Below are 18,456 nucleotides of genomic sequence, written 5' to 3'. Positions count from 1 at the left end.
GAAGCTGTGAAACTGAATCAGGAAGCAGCAGATGCTGCACTCTGAGTCACTTTCACGGTTGTTTCAGGCTTCAAACCTGTAGTCCAGTGAAGTCTGAGGGCGACTCGTCCTTCAGGTGCTACAGGAAGTGTTCGTCACCACGAGTCTGAGGCTCACAGCACCGACTGCAACGAGCTGCTGGAAGTGGAAACATCTTGGTGGGGATTGGTTTACAGCTGGGCTTCAGATGAAATGGCCTCTCGTGGAAACTCTGCTTACATCTGGGGGGGGAGGGGTTGAGTGGAGGCTGCTGGGGAAAGGCTTCATGTTAACAAGCGCTCACATCCTTCCAGGAAACAGTTCATAATGCAGAACATTCGCAGCCTCTCAGTGTGGGAGAGCCGGTTCTGTCGCTGTGCTCCTGCCTGTGGCCGTCAGGTTCGACGCCTTCAGCTCTCAGAAGTCATCACACATGCTGCTGGAATGATAAACCAGAGAAAACGCTGTTTTCCACAGGGTCCAGGTTTAATTCCCTGTTCAGCATGAACATGAACTCAGCATCTATGCTAAAGGACACAATCTGAGGGCCTATTTTCTGACACGGCAGGAGCTCTAAAGCTGGTGTTTTTGCACATTTTATCCCATAATTTCAGTAAGTTTAGCGTGAGACGCCTGGTGAAGCAGCTGCATGTGGATCTCTGTGTTCTGGCCTGTGACTGCTGAGCTCCCATCATGCCTCTGGAGCAGCGTGGCCGTGGTTCGGAGCCTCATCGCTGTGTGTTGGAACAGAAAAAGCCCAACCTTTTCCCTCACAGCAGCCTTACAGGCTTCTCCTCAGCTTCAGCACAAACAGCTGAATGTTGCAGCATCAGCTAATGTTTGTAGCTGACTGGAACTATCGCTGGAGCCAAGCCGTTTCCTAGAAAACACCATTTAGTTCCACAGAAATGGAGTCAACCCACAGTCCAAAACCTCATAACTTAACAATAATATGGCCAAGAAAAATACCCGTCCTGCAGCTTCCCTTCACTTCGGATCTTCTATGTATCCGGTGGTCCAAATAAGCCATCCTGAACCTGCATTTTTCACTGGCTCAACTTTAAATAAAGACAAAATGTTTAATTCTGGGGAGTTTTCTGTCAGCACAGCCATCAGAGTCAACATATCCGCATGAGTGACCGAGCATGAAGACAGGAAACGAACCGCAGCGCTGTGTTTCTGGCACATCATCAAGTGTTTCTGCAAAAAAGGCCTCAAACCAGAAGAAAAGCATAACAGAGATCTTTCCACTTCACTGCAGACACTATGGACTCCAGATATTTCATGTTCGTCTCATCAGCTTCTTTCATTTGTTCATAAACATCCATGTTTACATCTCAGGCTGCAACAATACAAACAGTAATGAGATGAGTCTGTGAGCAGCAAAGATGTTCAGAGGAGCTCCAGTTTGTGTTTAAAACAATGTTCCTCAGAGAAAGACTGGAAGGGATCTGCATATTTCTGCCTCTACAGAGCAGAAAATCATTAAAGCATTCAGGGAATCTGGAGGAGTTTCAGTGTAAAGGACGAGGGAGCAAGCCTAAGCTGGACCCCGTGACCTCTGACCCCTCAGACGCTGCATCAAGAACCGTCATTCATCAGCAGCTGATAGAAGCACATGGACAAGGGATTACTGTGGAAACCTTTGTCAGGCACCACAATACAGAGTTCCATTCACAAGCTTTACTGTGCAGGAAAGAAGCCTGATGTTAACCTCGTCCACTTCTCTGGGCTCGGAGGCGTCTGGGATGGACCGTCACACGGTGGAAACGTGTGCTGTGGTCAGACCCATCAGTATTCCACATCTTTGTTGGAAGAAATGGAGCAAAGAGCAAAAGCAGCATCCAGCCTGCTGTCAGCAACCAGTCCCTGCAGCCAGGCTCTGTGATGGTATGGGGTTGGATCAGGGGGCAAAGCTCATTTCCACTTCTGTGACGGCAGCATTAATACAGAAAAGCTCACTGAGATTTTACAGCAACATATGCTGCCTTCAAGGCCACATCTTTTCCTGGGACGTCCCAGCATTGTTCAAGCAGACCATGGAAAACCACATTCTGCCACAGTCCAAAGGCCTGGCTGAGGAAGAAGAGGTACGGGTGCTGGACTGGCTGCCTGCAGTCCTGACCTGTCCCCAGCAGAGAAACAACCACCCCCCCGCACTGCTGCACACCTTAAGACCTGTTTAAGGAGGAATGGGACAAAATAACAGCTGGAACTCTGCATCACCTGGTTTCCTCAGAGTCAGAGCGGCTTTAAGTGTTGGCAGAAGGACACAAAGTGGGAAAAGGTTCACTGACTTTATGGGATGTAAAAATTAAAGTTTATGAACTGATGAGACGGAACATGAATAAATCATGAATCTCTTTCTTCGTTTATTTCATGATCTTCTCCCCTCCTGTTTTCTGATATAAACCGATTTGTATCGAACATTATTTTGTATAAATGTTGCTTTGAAACAGAAAGAGTTTAAATGTGAAAACAGGAGCTAAGCATCGACCTGCTGATGAGCAGGAAGTGGAAACACCTGATGAGTTGTAGCCGCTGTGCACGGTTCAGCCGCTGTGCACGGTTCAGCCGCTGTGCACGGTGCTGTGTCTGTGGGGTCAGAAAGTGGAGGAAACACAACCATGGCAGCTGAGCTGTAAGACACCAGCGGGTGATTTTCCACTTCCTGAGGAGGGACCACAGCTCCCCAAACCCTCAGCAGCTGGGAGTAAAAACAGCTGGAAACACAGCTGGAAACACAGCTGGGAACACAGCTGGAAACACAGCTGGGAACACAGCTGGAAACACAGCTGGGAACACAGCTGGGAACACAGCTGGGAACACAGCTGGGAACACAGCTGGAAACACAGCTGGGAGTAAACACAGCTGGGAACAGAGCTGGAAACACAGCTGGAAACACAGCTGGGAACACAGCTGGGAACACAGCTGGGAGTAAACACAGCTGGGAACACAGCTGGAAACACAGCTGGGAACACAGCTGGAAACACAGCTGGGAACACAGCTGGGAACACAGCTGGGAGTAAACACAGCTGGGAGTAAACACAGCTGGGAACACAGCTGGAATCGGACTGAACAGTCTGAGGGCGGCACACACTAACAATGGAAGAGAGCTGGCAGTGCGGCCCGGTTCTGGGGGATTTCCTGTCCAGCCACTTGTTCTGGTGACGCTGCTGAACAACAGCAGGCTGCAAGCGTTTATCCGCCTCCAGCAGCTCATCACGGCTTTATTTTCAGCATCTTTTCCCGCAGCCTCGACCACAGCTGTAACCATGAGTCACGGCGGGCGGTGGCGCCGCCCTGCAGGCGCACATCGGCCAGGGGGCGCCGAGCCATTTTCAGCCCGAAGTCCAGGGGGCGCCAAGCCATTTTCAGCCCAAAGTCCAGGGGGCGCCGGGCCATTTTCAGCCCAAAGTCCAGGGTTCTGAGTGAGTTTAGGTACCATCAGCTGCGAGAACGTGTGGCGCCATAACCAGGAAGCATGATGTCACCTCAGGACACGTGAAGCGATTGTTTACAGCTGCGTTTCACAGTTTAATTCTGTTTAAAGCTGCGTTTTACAGTTAAATTCTGTTTATAGCTGCGTTTTACAGTTAAATTCTGTTTACAGTTGCGTTTCACAGTTTAATTCTGTTCAACAGCTGCGTTTTACAGTTTAATTCTGTTTACAGCTGCGTTTTACAATTTAATTCTGTTTACAGCTGCGTTTTACAGTTTAATTCTGTTTACAGCTGCGTTTCACAGTTTAATTCTGTTTAAACCTGCGTTTCACAGTTTAATTCTGTTTAAACCTGCGTTTTACAGTTAAATTCTGTTTATAGCTGCGTTTCACAGTTTAATTCTGTTTAAAGCTGCGTTTCACAGTTTAATTCTGTTTATAGCTGCGTTTCACAGTTTAATTCTGTTTAAAGCTGCGTTTTACAGTTTAATTCTGTTTATAGCTGCGTTTCACAGTTAAATTCTGTTTAAAGCTGCGTTTTACAGTTTAATTCTGTTTATAGCTGCGTTTCACAGTTTAATTCTGTTTAAACCTGCGTTTTACAGTTTAATTCTGTTTACAGCTGCGTTTCACAGTTTAATTCTGTTCAACAGCTGCGTTTTACAGTTTAATTCTGTTTACAGCTGCGTTTTACAATTTAATTCTGTTTACAGCTGCGTTTTACAGTTTAATTCTGTTTACAGCTGCGTTTCACAGTTTAATTCTGTTTAAACCTGCGTTTCACAGTTTAATTCTGTTTAAACCTGCGTTTTACAGTTAAATTCTGTTTATAGCTGCGTTTCACAGTTTAATTCTGTTTAAAGCTGCGTTTCACAGTTTAATTCTGTTTATAGCTGCGTTTCACAGTTTAATTCTGTTTAAAGCTGCGTTTCACAGTTTAATTCTGTTTAAAGCTGCGTTTTACAGTTTAATTCTGTTTATAGCTGCGTTTCACAGTTAAATTCTGTTTAAAGCTGCGTTTTACAGTTTAATTCTGTTTATAGCTGCGTTTCACAGTTTAATTCTGTTTAAACCTGCGTTTTACAGTTTAATTCTGTTTACAGCTGCGTTTCACAGTTAAATTCTGTTCAACAGCTGTCAGAGTGAGCACAGGAGGACAGATTTACTGTGCTTAGTTTTACTCTCACTGCTACTGAAGCTGCTGGATCAGGGGTTCACTTAGTTTCTCACATCTCTCTCAGCTTTTGTTGAATGTGTAATGTGTCATCTGTGGGATTTACTGAGTTTTATTACCTGCAGAGGACCAGATTATCTTTGATTATGTCCTGATATATAAAACGTCAGAGTTGGGGGGGGTTCACTGTGTTTTTTATCATGTTTTTTATGTTTTTTAAGTCCTGCTTCACAGCTCAGACGCCAGGTTTTGGTTGTGCTTCATCACTTTTTCCCTCATCAGACGTGAACACATAAAAACATGAAAGCTGAGCGCATCAGTCTGAGCTCAACCTCATCAGCAATAAATTTGAATACTTTAAAGATGAAACTTTTTTACACAAAGGGTGGGAATAAAAACAACTCAGACACTCTGAGTTTATGCTCAAATAATCAATAAATAACACGAATCTCCTCATTGAGTCAGTTCAGACGGCTCCGCCCCTTCAGCTCGTGGCCACAGCAGAGTGGGGGGGCTGATGGAGGGTTACCCAGGGTTACCCTGGGTTACCCTGGGTTACCCTAACCCTAACTCGTTCTACTGCTTGTGCACGTCTTCGTGCCGCAGTATCTTGTAAAGAACCCAGTAGAATATGTTGAAGAAGAGGAAGGCCAGAGGGAAGCCGGCCCTCGACACGGTGTCTATCTTTTTGGCTCGATCGATGAACAGCTTCCTCATCTCCTCCGTGCTTTTGCCCTTGCCGCCTCCCGCCGCTCCAGGTGCATTCTGGGTAGTGTTTGCGGCGGCTCCTGGAGCAGTAACAGCATTGTTGGCGTTGACCTTGGAGTCCTTGCTGATGCTGGGAGTCGACGCCACCGCAGCTGTGGAGGTCAGCCTGCTCTCACTGACTTCCCCTTCCTGTTGGAGAGGTCAAAGAAAAGGTCACTTCTTCTTCTCCTACACGAGCAAAAGGTGAGCTGATGCAAAGCTTTGAGCTCAGTGTTGTTCTTGGATCAGATTCATGTTGCAGCATTTTGGGAATTTCCTGATTTTACACATTTGATCTGCAGAAGTTTCTACTTTACAGCTCAGAAATCAAATTAAACGATTCCAGAAACTTTCTTCAAGTTAAAAATCGGGTAAATAGTCGAAAAAAACAGATAAAACTTTAAATCTCTTTTCTGCCGCTGAGAATAAAAACCAGGATAAAGAATTAGCATCTAAAAACTCTGAGACCTGCTCTGGTTCTGAGCCACTTTGAACCAGTTTTCTCTGAAGAACCGTGTTGGTCCAAAGCAAAGAACTGAGAGCAGGGACCGAGTTACATGTTATCATCCTTCCACGTTTCATTTCATCACATTTAACTGTAGTTCTGCTGAGTTACCACTAGATGGCAGCAGAAACGCGCCACCACGGTCCCTGCTTTAATTCAGCTGCTATGGTTACCGTGACCCGGACGACTGAGAATCTTCATCAAGATGTTTTAGGATAAGGTCCCTGATAAGAACAGGAGGGTTTCTATCCAAAGTGTGTATTCACAGCTTAATCTGGTCACTTTAAGTCGTTTCCTCTGAAACCTTCTGTGTTCCAGCTGCTTTTGATCATTCGTTCTTCTTCTGCATCACCATCTCCTGCTGAAGCAGATTATTAAGCACCAAACTGAAGAAGGAGCTGATGGAAGTGAGACAAACACATGCAGACGTGCACACACAGATGAACGGTGCCGTTACCCTGCGGTGGCTGCTGTAGAAGCTGCTCATAGATCCGTACGGAGGCTCTGGCGGTTTGAGGCCGTTGTCAGTGTTAAAGCGGCGCAGCGACTCAGCGAGCTCCTCCGGATCAACTGCACCTCCACTGTTCTACCGGCCGACAGCATGCAGACCAGTGATCAACACTCAGAAACCAAAAGGAGAGACACAGCATCCAAAAACAGGGAAGGACCGCCCCGGCACTCTGTCAACACGTGTTCTGGGTGGAAATCAGAGAAAGCTGCTGGAAATCAGGCTCGTTTCTATCGGATGTGGTCAGCAGGGGGCGCCACAGGCTGCGTTCCACATGACTGTAATAAACAGATCAGTGGTCGCTAACTGGAGACAGAACCAGTGGGAAACCCAGCAAGAGGCTCATTGTTTCATGTCAGCCAGTATAAACCTGTTTATTAGAAGCAGAAACAGCTGATCGTGTTTGTTTTCATCATTTTACATTCAGTCTGCAGCTCTAAGATGGAATTTAAAATTAAACTGATATAATTTGGATTCATTTGGCCACTCTGTGTCTGATGTTTCTGTGGGTCACGCTGACTTTACTTTGTCCAACATTGAGTTTAACAGGACAAAACGTGAATCATCTTCAATTGTTTGGCATTTTAACAACAAACTCCTGATTAAAGAATAATGATGTCATAGATTGGATTAATGCAGCTGTAAACTGATGCCTGTCGCTTTAATGCTGACATATTTCCTCTTCAGACCTGGTACCCACCCCTTCAGACCTGGTACCGACCCCTTCAGACCTGGTACCCACCCCTTCAGACCTGGTACCCACCCCTTCAGATCTGGTATTCACCCCTTCAGACCTGGTACCCACCCCTTCAGACCTGGTTCCCACCCCTTCAGACCTGGTACCCACCCCATCAGACCTGGTACCCACCCCTTCAGACCTGGTACCGACCCCTTCAGACCTGGTACCCACCCCTTCAGACCTGGTACCCACCCCTTCAGACCTGGTATCCACCCCGTCAGACCTGGTACCGACCCCTTCAGACCTGGTACCCACCCCTTCAGACCTGGTACCGACCCCTTCAGACCTGGTACCCACCCCTTCAGACCTGGTACCCACCCCTTCAGACCTGGTATCCACCCCTTCAGACCTGGTACCCACCCCTTCAGACCTGGTACCCACCCCTTCAGATCTGGTATCCACCCCTTCAGATCTGGTACCCACCCCTTCAGACCTGGTACCCACCCCTTCAGATCAGGTACCGACCCCTTCAGACCTGGTACCGACCCCATCAGACCTGGTACCCACCCCTTCAGACCTGGTACCGACCCCTTCAGACCTGGTAGCGACCCCTTCAGACCTGGTACCCACCCCTTCTGACCTGGTACCGACCCCATCAGACCTGGTACCCACCCCTTCAGACCTGGCATCCACCCCTTCAGACCTGGTACCCACCCCTTCAGACCTGGCATCCACCCCTTCAGACCTGGTACCCACCCCTTCAGACCTGGCATCCACCCCTTCAGACCTGGTAGCGACCCCATCAGACCTGGTACCCACCCCTTCAGACCTGGCATCCACCCCTTCAGACCTGGTACCCACCCCTTCAGACCTGGCATCCACCCCTTCAGACCTGGTAGCGACCCCTTCAGACCTGGTACCCACCCCTTCAGACCTGGCATCCACCCCTTCAGACCTGGTAGCGACCCCTTCAGACCTGGTACCCACCCCTTCTGACCTGGTACCGACCCCTTCAGACCTGGTACCCACCCCTTCTGACCTGGTACCGACCCCTTCAGACCTGGTACCCACCCCTTCAGACCTGGTACCGACCCCATCAGACCTGGTACCCACCCCTTCAGACCTGGTAGCGACCCCTTCAGACCTGGTACCCACCCCTTCAGACCTGGTAGCGACCCCTTCAGACCTGGTACCCACCCCTTCTGACCTGGTACCGACCCCTTCAGACCTGGTACCCACCCCTTCAGACCTGGCATCCACCCCTTCAGACCTGGTAGCGACCCCTTCAGACCTGGTACCCACCCCTTCAGACCTGGTAGCGACCCCTTCAGACCTGGTACCCACCCCTTCTGACCTGGTACCGACCCCTTCAGACCTGGTACCCACCCCTTCAGACCTGGCATCCACCCCTTCAGACCTGGTAGCGACCCCTTCAGACCTGGTACCCACCCCTTCAGACCTGGTACCGACCCCTTCAGACCTGGTACCCACCCCTTCAGACCTGGTACCGACCCCTTCAGACCTGGTACCGACCCCTTCAGACCTGGTACCCACCCCTTCAGACCTGGTACCGACCCCATCAGACCTGGTACCCACCCCTTCAGACCTGGTAGCGACCCCTTCAGACCTGGTACCCACCCCTTCAGACCTGGTAGCGACCCCTTCAGACCTGGTACCCACCCCTTCTGACCTGGTACCGACCCCTTCAGACCTGGTACCCACCCCTTCAGACCTGGTACCGACCCCATCAGACCTGGTACCCACCCCATCAGACCTGGTACCCACCCCTTCAGACCTGGTAGCGACCCCTTCAGACCTGGTACCCACCCCTTCTGACCTGGTACCGACCCCTTCAGACCTGGTACCCACCCCTTCAGACCTGGCATCCACCCCTTCAGACCTGGTAGCGACCCCTTCAGACCTGGTACCCACCCCTTCAGACCTGGTACCGACCCCTTCAGACCTGGTACCCACCCCTTCAGACCTGGTACCGACCCCTTCAGACCTGGTACCGACCCCTTCAGACCTAGTACCCACCCCTTCAGACCTGGTATCCACCCCTTCAGACCTGGTACCGACCCCTTCTGACCTGGTACCCACCCCTTCAGACCTGGTACCGACCCCTTCAGACCTGGTACCCACCCCTTCAGACCTGGTACCCACCCCTTCAGACCTGGTACCGACCCCTTCAGACCTGGTACCCACCCCTTCAGGCCTGGTACCCACCCCTTCAGGCCTGGTACCGACCCCTTCAGACCTGGTACCCACCCCTTCAGACCTGGTATTCACCCCTTCTGACCTGGTACCGACCCCTTCAGACCTGGTACCGACCCTTCAGACCTGGTACCCACCCCTTCAGACCTGGTACCCACCCCTTCAGACCTGGTACCGACCCCTTCAGACCTGGTAACGACCCCTTCAGACCTGCTACCCACCCCTTCAGACCTGGTACCCACCCCATCAGACCTGGTACCCACCCCTTCAGACCTGGTACCGACCCCTTCAGACCTGGTACCCACCCCTTCAGACCTGGTACCCACCCCTTCAGGCCTGGTACCGACCCCTTCAGACCTGGTACCCACCCCATCAGACCTGGTACCGACCCCTTCAGACCTGGTACCCACCCCTTCAGACCTGGTACTCACCCCTTCAGACCTGGTACCCACCCCTTCAGACCTGGTACCCACCCCTTCTGACCTGGTACCCACCCCTTCAGACCTGGTACCCACCCCTTCAGACCTGGTATTCACCCCTTCTGACCTGGTACCGACCCCTTCAGACCTGGTAACGACCCCTTCAGACCTGGTACCCACCCCTTCAGACCTGGTACCCACCCCATCAGACCTGGTACCCACCCCTTCAGACCTGGTACCCACCCCTTCTGACCTGGTACCCACCCCTTCAGACCTGGTACCCACCCCTTCAGACCTGGTACCCACCCCTTCTGACCTGGTACCCACCCCTTCAGACCTGGTACCCACCCCTTCTGACCTGGTACCCACCCCTTCAGACCTGGTACCCACCCCTTCAGACCTGGTACCCACCCCTTCAGACCTGGTACTTCCTGCTGCAGAAGTTAAATCCTGGCTTACACAGAACTTCCTAAATCTAAATTAAAGTAAGTTGCTTATTCCTCTCGTCTCCCACATCTTACCTCAGTAAACCACCATCTTGGTTTTATTTTTCATTCCTCCTTTCAATTTGATCTGCAGACCAGAACAGTTTTAAAATCCAGCTTTGAAACCTTTTCTTTCTGATGCTTTTATCCCTTTGAGATTAGACTGCAGCTCCGTGCACGTGGCTGTAGACCGTGCACTGCTGAAGCTGCAGCTGGTTCAGTTAAGAAGAACGCCTCACTCGGGTCAGCCAATGAGCTGCTGTTGGTTGGGAGCCGGCCCGGTTCGGGGTACAACCAACAGCAGCTCAACTTTGCTCCACCCGAGTGTCTCAGTAAATATCCAAATGTTCCAGGCTTTTAATCGTCGGAGAATGTTCAGCTCGACCACAGACATGAGACCCCTGCAGCGCTACATCCACCTGCACACCTGCAGCGCTGCATCCACCTGCACACCTGCAGCGCTACATCCACCTGCAGCGCTACATCCACCTGCAGCGCTGCATCCACCTGCACACCTGCAGCGCTACATCCACCTGCAGCGCTACATCCACCTGCAGCGCTACATCCACCTGCAGCGCTACATCCACCTGCAGCGCTGCATCCACCTGCAGCGCTGCATCCACCTGCACACCTGCAGCGCTGCATCCACCTGCACACCTGCAGCGCTACATCCACCTGCAGCGCTACATCCACCTGCAGCGCTACATCCACCTGCAGCGCTACATCCACCTGCAGCGCTACATCCACCTGCAGCGCTGCATCCACCTGCAGCGCTGCATCCACCTGCACACCTGCAGCGCTGCATCCACCTGCACACCTGCAGCGCTACATCCACCTGCAGCGCTACATCCACCTGCAGCGCTACATCCACCTGCAGCGCGACATCCACCTGCAGCGCTGCATCCACCTGCAGCGCGACATCCACCTGCAGCGCTACATCCACCTGCAGCGCTACATCCACCTGCACACCTGCACACCTGCAGCGCTGCATCCACCTGCAGCGCGACATCCACCTGCAGCGCTGCATCCACCTGCACACCTGCAGCGCTACATCCACCTCTTACAGCTGACAGCAGCATCTTCAGCTGCTTTGGTAAAAAAGAAAAATATAAAACATCACCAGAAGCAGGTTGGACCTGGTTCTGGACTTAAAAAGAAAGTTTTTCAGGGATGGTCAGTGTTTTATTGTATTCTATAAATAGCATTTAGCTCAGCTAACATAAGAGGCTGACAGTTGTGCAGAAAAGTCTGAGGTTTTAAGAGGCTGTTTTCAAAGCCTGCTCAGCTTTCAGAAAGCTTCTTAGATAGATGCCGACTGAATGCTGAGTCGATCCTTCCCAGCCACTAATCATGCGAGGACAACACGCTCATCCTATTGGGATGGCTCCATGTCAGAGAGATAGCTGTGAACTACAGAGGCACATGGATGCAGCCATGCTGCACATGCACCCGATGTGCCAGGGAACATGCACACACATCAGCAACATTCGGTTCTCCAGCTTCTCTTTTTCATTCCGTTGCTCTGACAGCAACAGTGACAGCATGTGTCCAGGGTTTCTCTACCTTGCTCTTGCTCTTGTGAATCCGCCTGAATCGGAGCAGCTCTTTGTGTTGCCGGGACACAAAGTTAACGGCGGCGTACTCCAGCAGCGCGGAGAAGACGAAGAGGAGACACACCGCCATCCAGATGTCTATGGCCTTCACGTAGGAGACCTGAAAACACACACACTTTATTCAGTCAGCTGTGCCTCTGTTTCATTATGTAGTTTTTATGTTTTATTTTGTAGTTCTTTTGTTTTATTTTGTAGTTTTTTGTTTTATTTTGTATTTTTTTGTTTTATTGTGCAGATTTTTTTGTTTTATTTTGTACTTTTTTGTTTTATTGTGCAGGTTTTTTGTTTTATTTTGTATTTTTTTGTTTTATTTTGTATTTTTTTGTTTTATTTTTGTACTTTTTTGCTTTATTTTGTAGTTTTTTGTTTTATTTTTGTACTTTTTTGCTTTATTTTGCAAGTTTTGTGTTATTTTGTATTTTTCTGTTGTATTTTGCCGGGTTTTGTGTTATTTTGTAGTTTTTTGTTTTATTTTGTATTTTTTGTTTTATTGTGCAGGTTTTTTTGTTTTATTTTGTACTTTTTTGTTTTATTGTGCAGGTTTTTTGTTTTATTTAATAGTTTTTCTGTTTTATTTTGCAGGTTTTTGTGTTATTTTGTACTTCTTTTGTTTTATTGTGCAGATTTTTTTGTTTTATTTTGTACTTTTTCTGTTTTATTGTGCAGGTTTTTTGTTTTATTTAATAGTTTTTCTGTTTTATTTTGCAGGTTTTTTGTTTTATTGTGCAGATTTTTTTGTTTTATTTTGTACTTTTTTGTTTTATTGTGCAGGTTTTTTGTTTTATTTAATAGTTTTTCTGTTTTATTGTGCAGGTTTTTTGTTTTATTGTGCAGATTTTTTTGTTTTATTTTGTACTTTTTTGTTTTATTGTGCAGGTTTTCTGTTTTATTTAATAGTTTTTCTGTTTTATTTTGCAGGTTTTTGTGTTATTTTGTACTTCTTTTGTTTTATTGTGCAGATTTTTTTGTTTTATTTTGTACTTTTTCTGTTTTATTTAGCAGGTTTTGTGTTATTTTGTACTTTTTCTGTTTTATTTAGCAGGTTTTTTTCTTGTTTTATTAAAGTAGGATTTATGTGCCTTTTTGTTGTTGTTCTTGCTTTTCTTTCTACACTGATCTCAGTTCTGTTCTGGTCCCAGGTTAGTTTCTACTTTATTCTGTTTCACCTTCTCACCGGTCGCTGTCCTCAGGTCATCCTTCTGTATTTAAGCTCCCTGGTTTTGTTCAGCCTTTGTCAGATTCTTGCTGCCTGTTTCCTGTCTTACAGTCAGTTTGTTCTTTTGTTTTTTATAAGTTTAGTTTCTGGTTTTCCAGTTGTTCATTTGGATAAAGTCAGAAGTTAAGTTCCCATCAGTCTCCGGTCTGCTGCTCTGCATCTTTGACACAAACAAAGAAAACTAGTTCTTTGGTCTTGTTGGAGGTTGCACTCAGCACTCAGTGGAGTCTTACAGCAGCTCCAGACACAGCAAAGTTAGCTGTAAGTGGTAAAATGATCCATTTTCATGAAGCTGTGACATCACTGAGGCTCCTGCAGTAATTACAGATCACACACTGAGAGTCGTGGTGTCAAAAAGACGGAACCTCATTCCTGCATGAAGTAATGACTTATTCAGACACATGTAACATACTGGAGTGCAAAGCCCTGTTAGACACAGGAAACATGAGAAACCTCCTAACCCACACAGTGCGTGCACAGGATGTGAGGCAGAGATGAGTGCGCTCGGTTACGTAAGCATGCTCCATGTCTGATTCCTCATCATGCATACAAGATACCAGACTGAGGGCTCGTTCTCACTCACGCTCCAGCAGATGCAGGATGCAAAACATACGTTACTATAATGAAGAAGAAAAGAGGCCTTTCAGGACTCATCTCATGGGGTGATTAATCAGTTTTCTGCACTCCACGGTCTCTTACTTTTGAACTATCTGTAACTGCACGCAGGCGCCGTCGGCTCACGGTTCGGCTTGGATTCAGACACTTTAAATGAGGCTGAATTAAGCATCGTGTGACTCAAAGAATGAGTCCAAATAACCACCTCCACGAAGCAGCTGTAAAAGCCACCTGCCTGCAGGAGGTAGTCAAGTATCTGCACATCACAGGACCAGCAGAGAGCAGCTTCACTTCCACTGTGTTATTACAAGAAGTTCTTTTCAGTCTGAGAACGTTTACATGAAACCACTTTATCTGAAGCTAGCGGCTGCAGACACGAGGCGGCCTGCAGCCGTACTTTATCTGAAGCTAGCGGCTGCAGACACGAGGCGGCCTGCAGCCGTACTTTATCTGAAGCTAGCGGCTGCAGACACGAGGCGGCCTGCAGCCGTACTTTATCTGAAGCTAGCAGCTGCAGACACGAGGCGGCCTGCAGCCGTACTTTATCTGAAGCTAGCTGCTGCAGACACGAGGCGGCCTGCAGCCGTACTTTATCTGAAGCTAGCGGCTGCAGACACGAGGCGGCCTGCAGCCGTACTTTATCTGAAGCTAGCTGCTGCAGACACGAGGCGGCCTGCAGCCGTACTTTATCTGAAGCTAGCTGCTGCAGACACGAGGCGGCCTGCAGCCGTACTTTATCTGAAGCTAGCAGCTGCAGACTCGAGGCGGCCTGCAGCCGTACTTTATCTGAAGCTAGCGGCTGCAGACACGAGGCGGCCTGCAGCCGTACTTTATCTGAAGCTAGCGGCTGCAGACACGAGGCGGCCTGCAGCCGTACTTTATCTGAAGCTAGCGGCTGCAGACACGAGGCGGCCTGCAGCCGTACTTTATCTGAAGCTAGCTGCTGCAGACACGAGGCGGCCTGCAGCCGTACTTTATCTGAAGCTAGCGGCTGCAGACACGAGGCGGCCTGCAGCCGTACTTTATCTGAAGCTAGCGGCTGCAGACACGAGGCGGCCTGCAGCCGTACTTTATCTGAAGCTAGCGGCTGCAGACACGAGGCGGCCTGCAGCCGTACTTTATCTGAAGCTAGCGGCTGCAGACACGAGGCGGCCTGCAGCCGTACTTTATCTGAAGCTAGCGGCTGCAGACACGAGGCGGCCTGCAGCCGTACTTTATCTGAAGCTAGCGGCTGCAGACACGAGGCGGCCTGCAGCCGTACTTTATCTGAAGCTAGCGGCTGCAGACTCGAGGCGGCCTGCAGCCGTACTTTATCTGAAGCTAGCGGCTGCAGACACGAGGCGGCCTGCAGCCGTACTTTATCTGAAGCTAGCGGCTGCAGACACGAGGCGGCCTGCAGCCGTACTTTATCTGAAGCTAGCGGCTGCAGACACGAGGCGGCCTGCAGCCGTACTTTATCTGAAGCTAGCTGCTGCAGACACGAGGCGGCCTGCAGCCGTACTTTATCTGAAGCTAGCAGCTGCAGACACGAGGCGGCCTGCAGCCGTACTTTATCTGAAGCTAGCTGCTGCAGACACGAGGCGGCCTGCAGCCGTACTTTATCTGAAGCTAGCAGCTGCAGACACGAGGCGGCCTGCAGCCGTACCTTATCTGAAGCTAGCAGCTGCAGACACGAGGCGGCCTGCAGCCGTACTTTATCTGAAGCTAGCAGCTGCAGACACGAGGCGGCCTGCAGCCGTACCTTATCTGAAGCTAGCTGCTGCAGACACGAGGCGGCCTGCAGCCGTACTTTATCTGAAGCTAGCGGCTGCAGACACGAGGCGGCCTGCAGCCGTACTTTATCTGAAGCTAGCTGCTGCAGACACGAGGCGGCCTGCAGCCGTACTTTATCTGAAGCTAGCGGCTGCAGACACGAGGCGGCCTGCAGCCGTACTTTATCTGAAGCTAGCTGCTGCAGACACGAGGCGGCCTGCAGCCGTACTTTATCTGAAGCTAGCGGCTGCAGACACGAGGCGGCCTGCAGCCGTACTTTATCTGAAGCTAGCGGCTGCAGACACGAGGCGGCCTGCAGCCGTACTTTATCTGAAGCTAGCGGCTGCAGACACGAGGCGGCCTGCAGCCGTACTTTATCTGAAGCTAGCTGCTGCAGACACGAGGCGGCCTGCAGCCGTACTTTATCTGAAGCTAGCGGCTGCAGACACGAGGCGGCCTGCAGCCGTACTTTATCTGAAGCTAGCGGCTGCAGACACGAGGCGGCCTGCAGCCGTACTTTATCTGAACCCACTCATAACCCTCTCAGAACCCTCACAGAACCCACTCAGAAGCCACTCAGAACCCTCTCAGAACCCTCTCAGAACCCTCTCAGAACCCTCACAGAACCCACTCAGAACCCTCTCAGAACCCACTCAGAACCCACTCAGAACCCTCTCAAAACCTTGTTAATTTAATCCTAGTCATAGTATTTATTCCATTGTTTTGTTTTCACAGTCTTGTTTATTCACCGTTTAAATATTTTTTAATCTTTTTGTTCTTGCTCCCTGTGTTGGAAATAAACCTTTTGTTGAACCTAAAGAACTGCATCTGGGTCCTACCTCACCACAGTTTCTGACAAGAGTGGGTTAAAAAGATTTCTGACATGAAGTGTGTGATGCTGTGGGAAGGTCCAACAGAACCAAAGGGTCCAAAGAGTCCAGCCTTTCAGAAAAGTGTCTCCCTGAAACTGTTTCCCTGACTCACCGAGTGAGACTGCTTTCCAGAGTGAGTCAGAGCAGAACCCACTCAGAACCTACTCAGAACCCTCTCAGAACCCACTCAGAACCCACTCTAACCCACTCTCGGGTGGCCCCGCCCTCTGAAGTCTTTACCTTTACCTGTAGAAACAGATTCTGTTCAGTGAGTTCCATGCATTCATTTCCATTTCTCAGACCTTTGGCAGCGAAGTCCTGGAGCCGGAGCTCTGCGTTGTCATGGTGAGGACCGTGGTGATGCCCAGCGCCACCCGGGCTGGGGCGGCGTCCATGTTGATCCAGAAAGAGACCCAGGAGAGGATGACGATGAGCAGAGACGGGATGTACATCTGGATCAGGTAGTATCCCATCTGACGCTCCAGGTGGAAGCGCACCTCAATGCAGGTGAATTTACCTGAAATAAAAGCAGAAAACAACCATAAAACGACCATTTATCACAGCGAGAGCCCTGCAGAAACAACTCGAGGCTGAAAAATGCACCACGGCAGAAGTATTAGAACGATGCTGAGGAGACTCAGAAAGAAAAAGTGAGGAAACGGGTTGAATAATGGCTTAAAGGACGTGGTTCGCATGTTTCCTTTTACACAAACGGACCAGTTTAAGATGAGTGTGGGAATGTGGGCTTTGATAAAAGCTTTTTTCCATCAGATGTTTGAGGGTTAAACTCTGCTTTTCTCTGATGAACTTCACAGTGGCTCACAGACCAGTTTTATTTCCACATGATTCACTGAGGGGGCGTCTGCATCCATTTATAGCTGAAGATGGAGGCAGAAATCAGACTCGTGCACATGCAGTTTACTGTTACTAAAGCCCGTATTTCTGTGAGTATCTCATGTCTTTGCTGAATGAATTCTGCTGTTTTATAAACTTTGAATGAACCATTTAAATGATACATCTATGCAGCAGGTCCTTAGAGAGGTTATGACCTACATTACTGCCAGAAAAGGCATGAAGAAGAAGAGAATTATTCAGAGGGTGAAGAAGAAGAAGAAGAAAGTGGGGACGACAGACAACGCGAGTCAATCTCTTCAAAAAAGAGAAGAGAATTCAGGATGGACAGAGGTGTGGCTTTTGCACCATCCATCATCCATCCATCCATCCGTCATCCATCCATCCATCATCCATCCATCCATCCATCCATCCATCATCCATCCATCCATCATCCATCCATCATCCATCCATCATCCATCCATCCATCCATCCATCCATCCATCATCCATCCATCCATCATCCATCCATCCATCCATCCATCCATCCATCCATCCATCATCCATCCATCCATCATCCATCCATCCATCATCCATCCATCATCCATCCATCCATCCATCCATCCATCCATCATCCATCCATCATCCATCCATCCATCCATCCATCCATCCATCCGTCATCCATCCATCCATCCATCCGTCATCCATCCATCCATCCATCCGTCATCCATCCGTCATCCATCCATCCGTCATCCATCCATCCATCCATCATCCATCCATCATCCATCCATCCATCCATCCATCCATCCATCCGTCATCCATCCATCCATCCATCCATCATCCATCCATCCATCCGTCATCCATCCATCCATCCATCCATCCATCCATCATCCATCCATCCATCCATCCTTCCATCCATCCATCCGTCATCCATCCATCCGTCATCCATCCATCCATCCATCCATCCATCATCCATCCATCCATCCGTCATCCATCCATCCATCCATCCATCCATCCATCCATCATCCATCCATCCATCCATCCTTCCATCCATCCATCCGTCATCCATCCATCCATCCATCCATCCATCCATCCATCCGTCATCCATCCATCCATCATCCATCCATCCATCCATCCATCATCCATCCATCCATCCTTCCATCCATCCATCCATCCATCCATCCATCCGTCATCCATCCATCCATCCATCCATCCATCATCCATCCGTCATCCATCCATCCATCCATCCATCCATCCATCCATCCATCATCCATCCATCCATCCTTCCATCCATCCATCCATCCATCCATCCATCCATCCATCCGTCATCCATCCATCCATCCATCCATCCATCCATCATCCATCCA

At 49.4% G+C, this 18,456-nt stretch overlaps 1 protein-coding gene across 2 annotated transcripts in view; it reads right to left on the bottom strand.

Moving 5' to 3' along the window:
• Positions 1-212: 212 nt before the first annotated feature.
• The window catches only part of glra3 (glycine receptor, alpha 3), a 71,633-nt gene continuing 53,389 nt past the window's right edge, over positions 213-18,456 (bottom strand). Inside the window, exons 7-10 of one of the 2 annotated variants that reach the window (XM_072384043.1) lie at positions 16,562-16,776; positions 11,755-11,904; positions 6,344-6,472; positions 213-5,531 (exon numbers count right to left, since the gene is read on the bottom strand). In XM_072384043.1, coding sequence (XP_072240144.1) covers positions 5,211-5,531; positions 6,344-6,472; positions 11,755-11,904; positions 16,562-16,776 — 815 coding nt within the window. In that variant the 3' untranslated portion in view covers positions 213-5,210. The remainder of the gene's footprint in view (positions 5,532-6,343; positions 6,473-11,754; positions 11,905-16,561; positions 16,777-18,456) is intronic. The other variant, XM_072384044.1, reaches the window with a different exon arrangement.

This window comes from Leuresthes tenuis, unplaced genomic scaffold, assembly GCF_036924035.1.
Source record: "Leuresthes tenuis unplaced genomic scaffold, fLeuTen1.0.hap1 SCAF_4, whole genome shotgun sequence".
Classification (NCBI taxonomy): Eukaryota; Metazoa; Chordata; class Actinopteri; order Atheriniformes; family Atherinopsidae; genus Leuresthes; species Leuresthes tenuis.
Note: the sequence above shows the minus strand (reverse complement) of the source record. Positions and strands in the feature narration are given on the sequence as shown.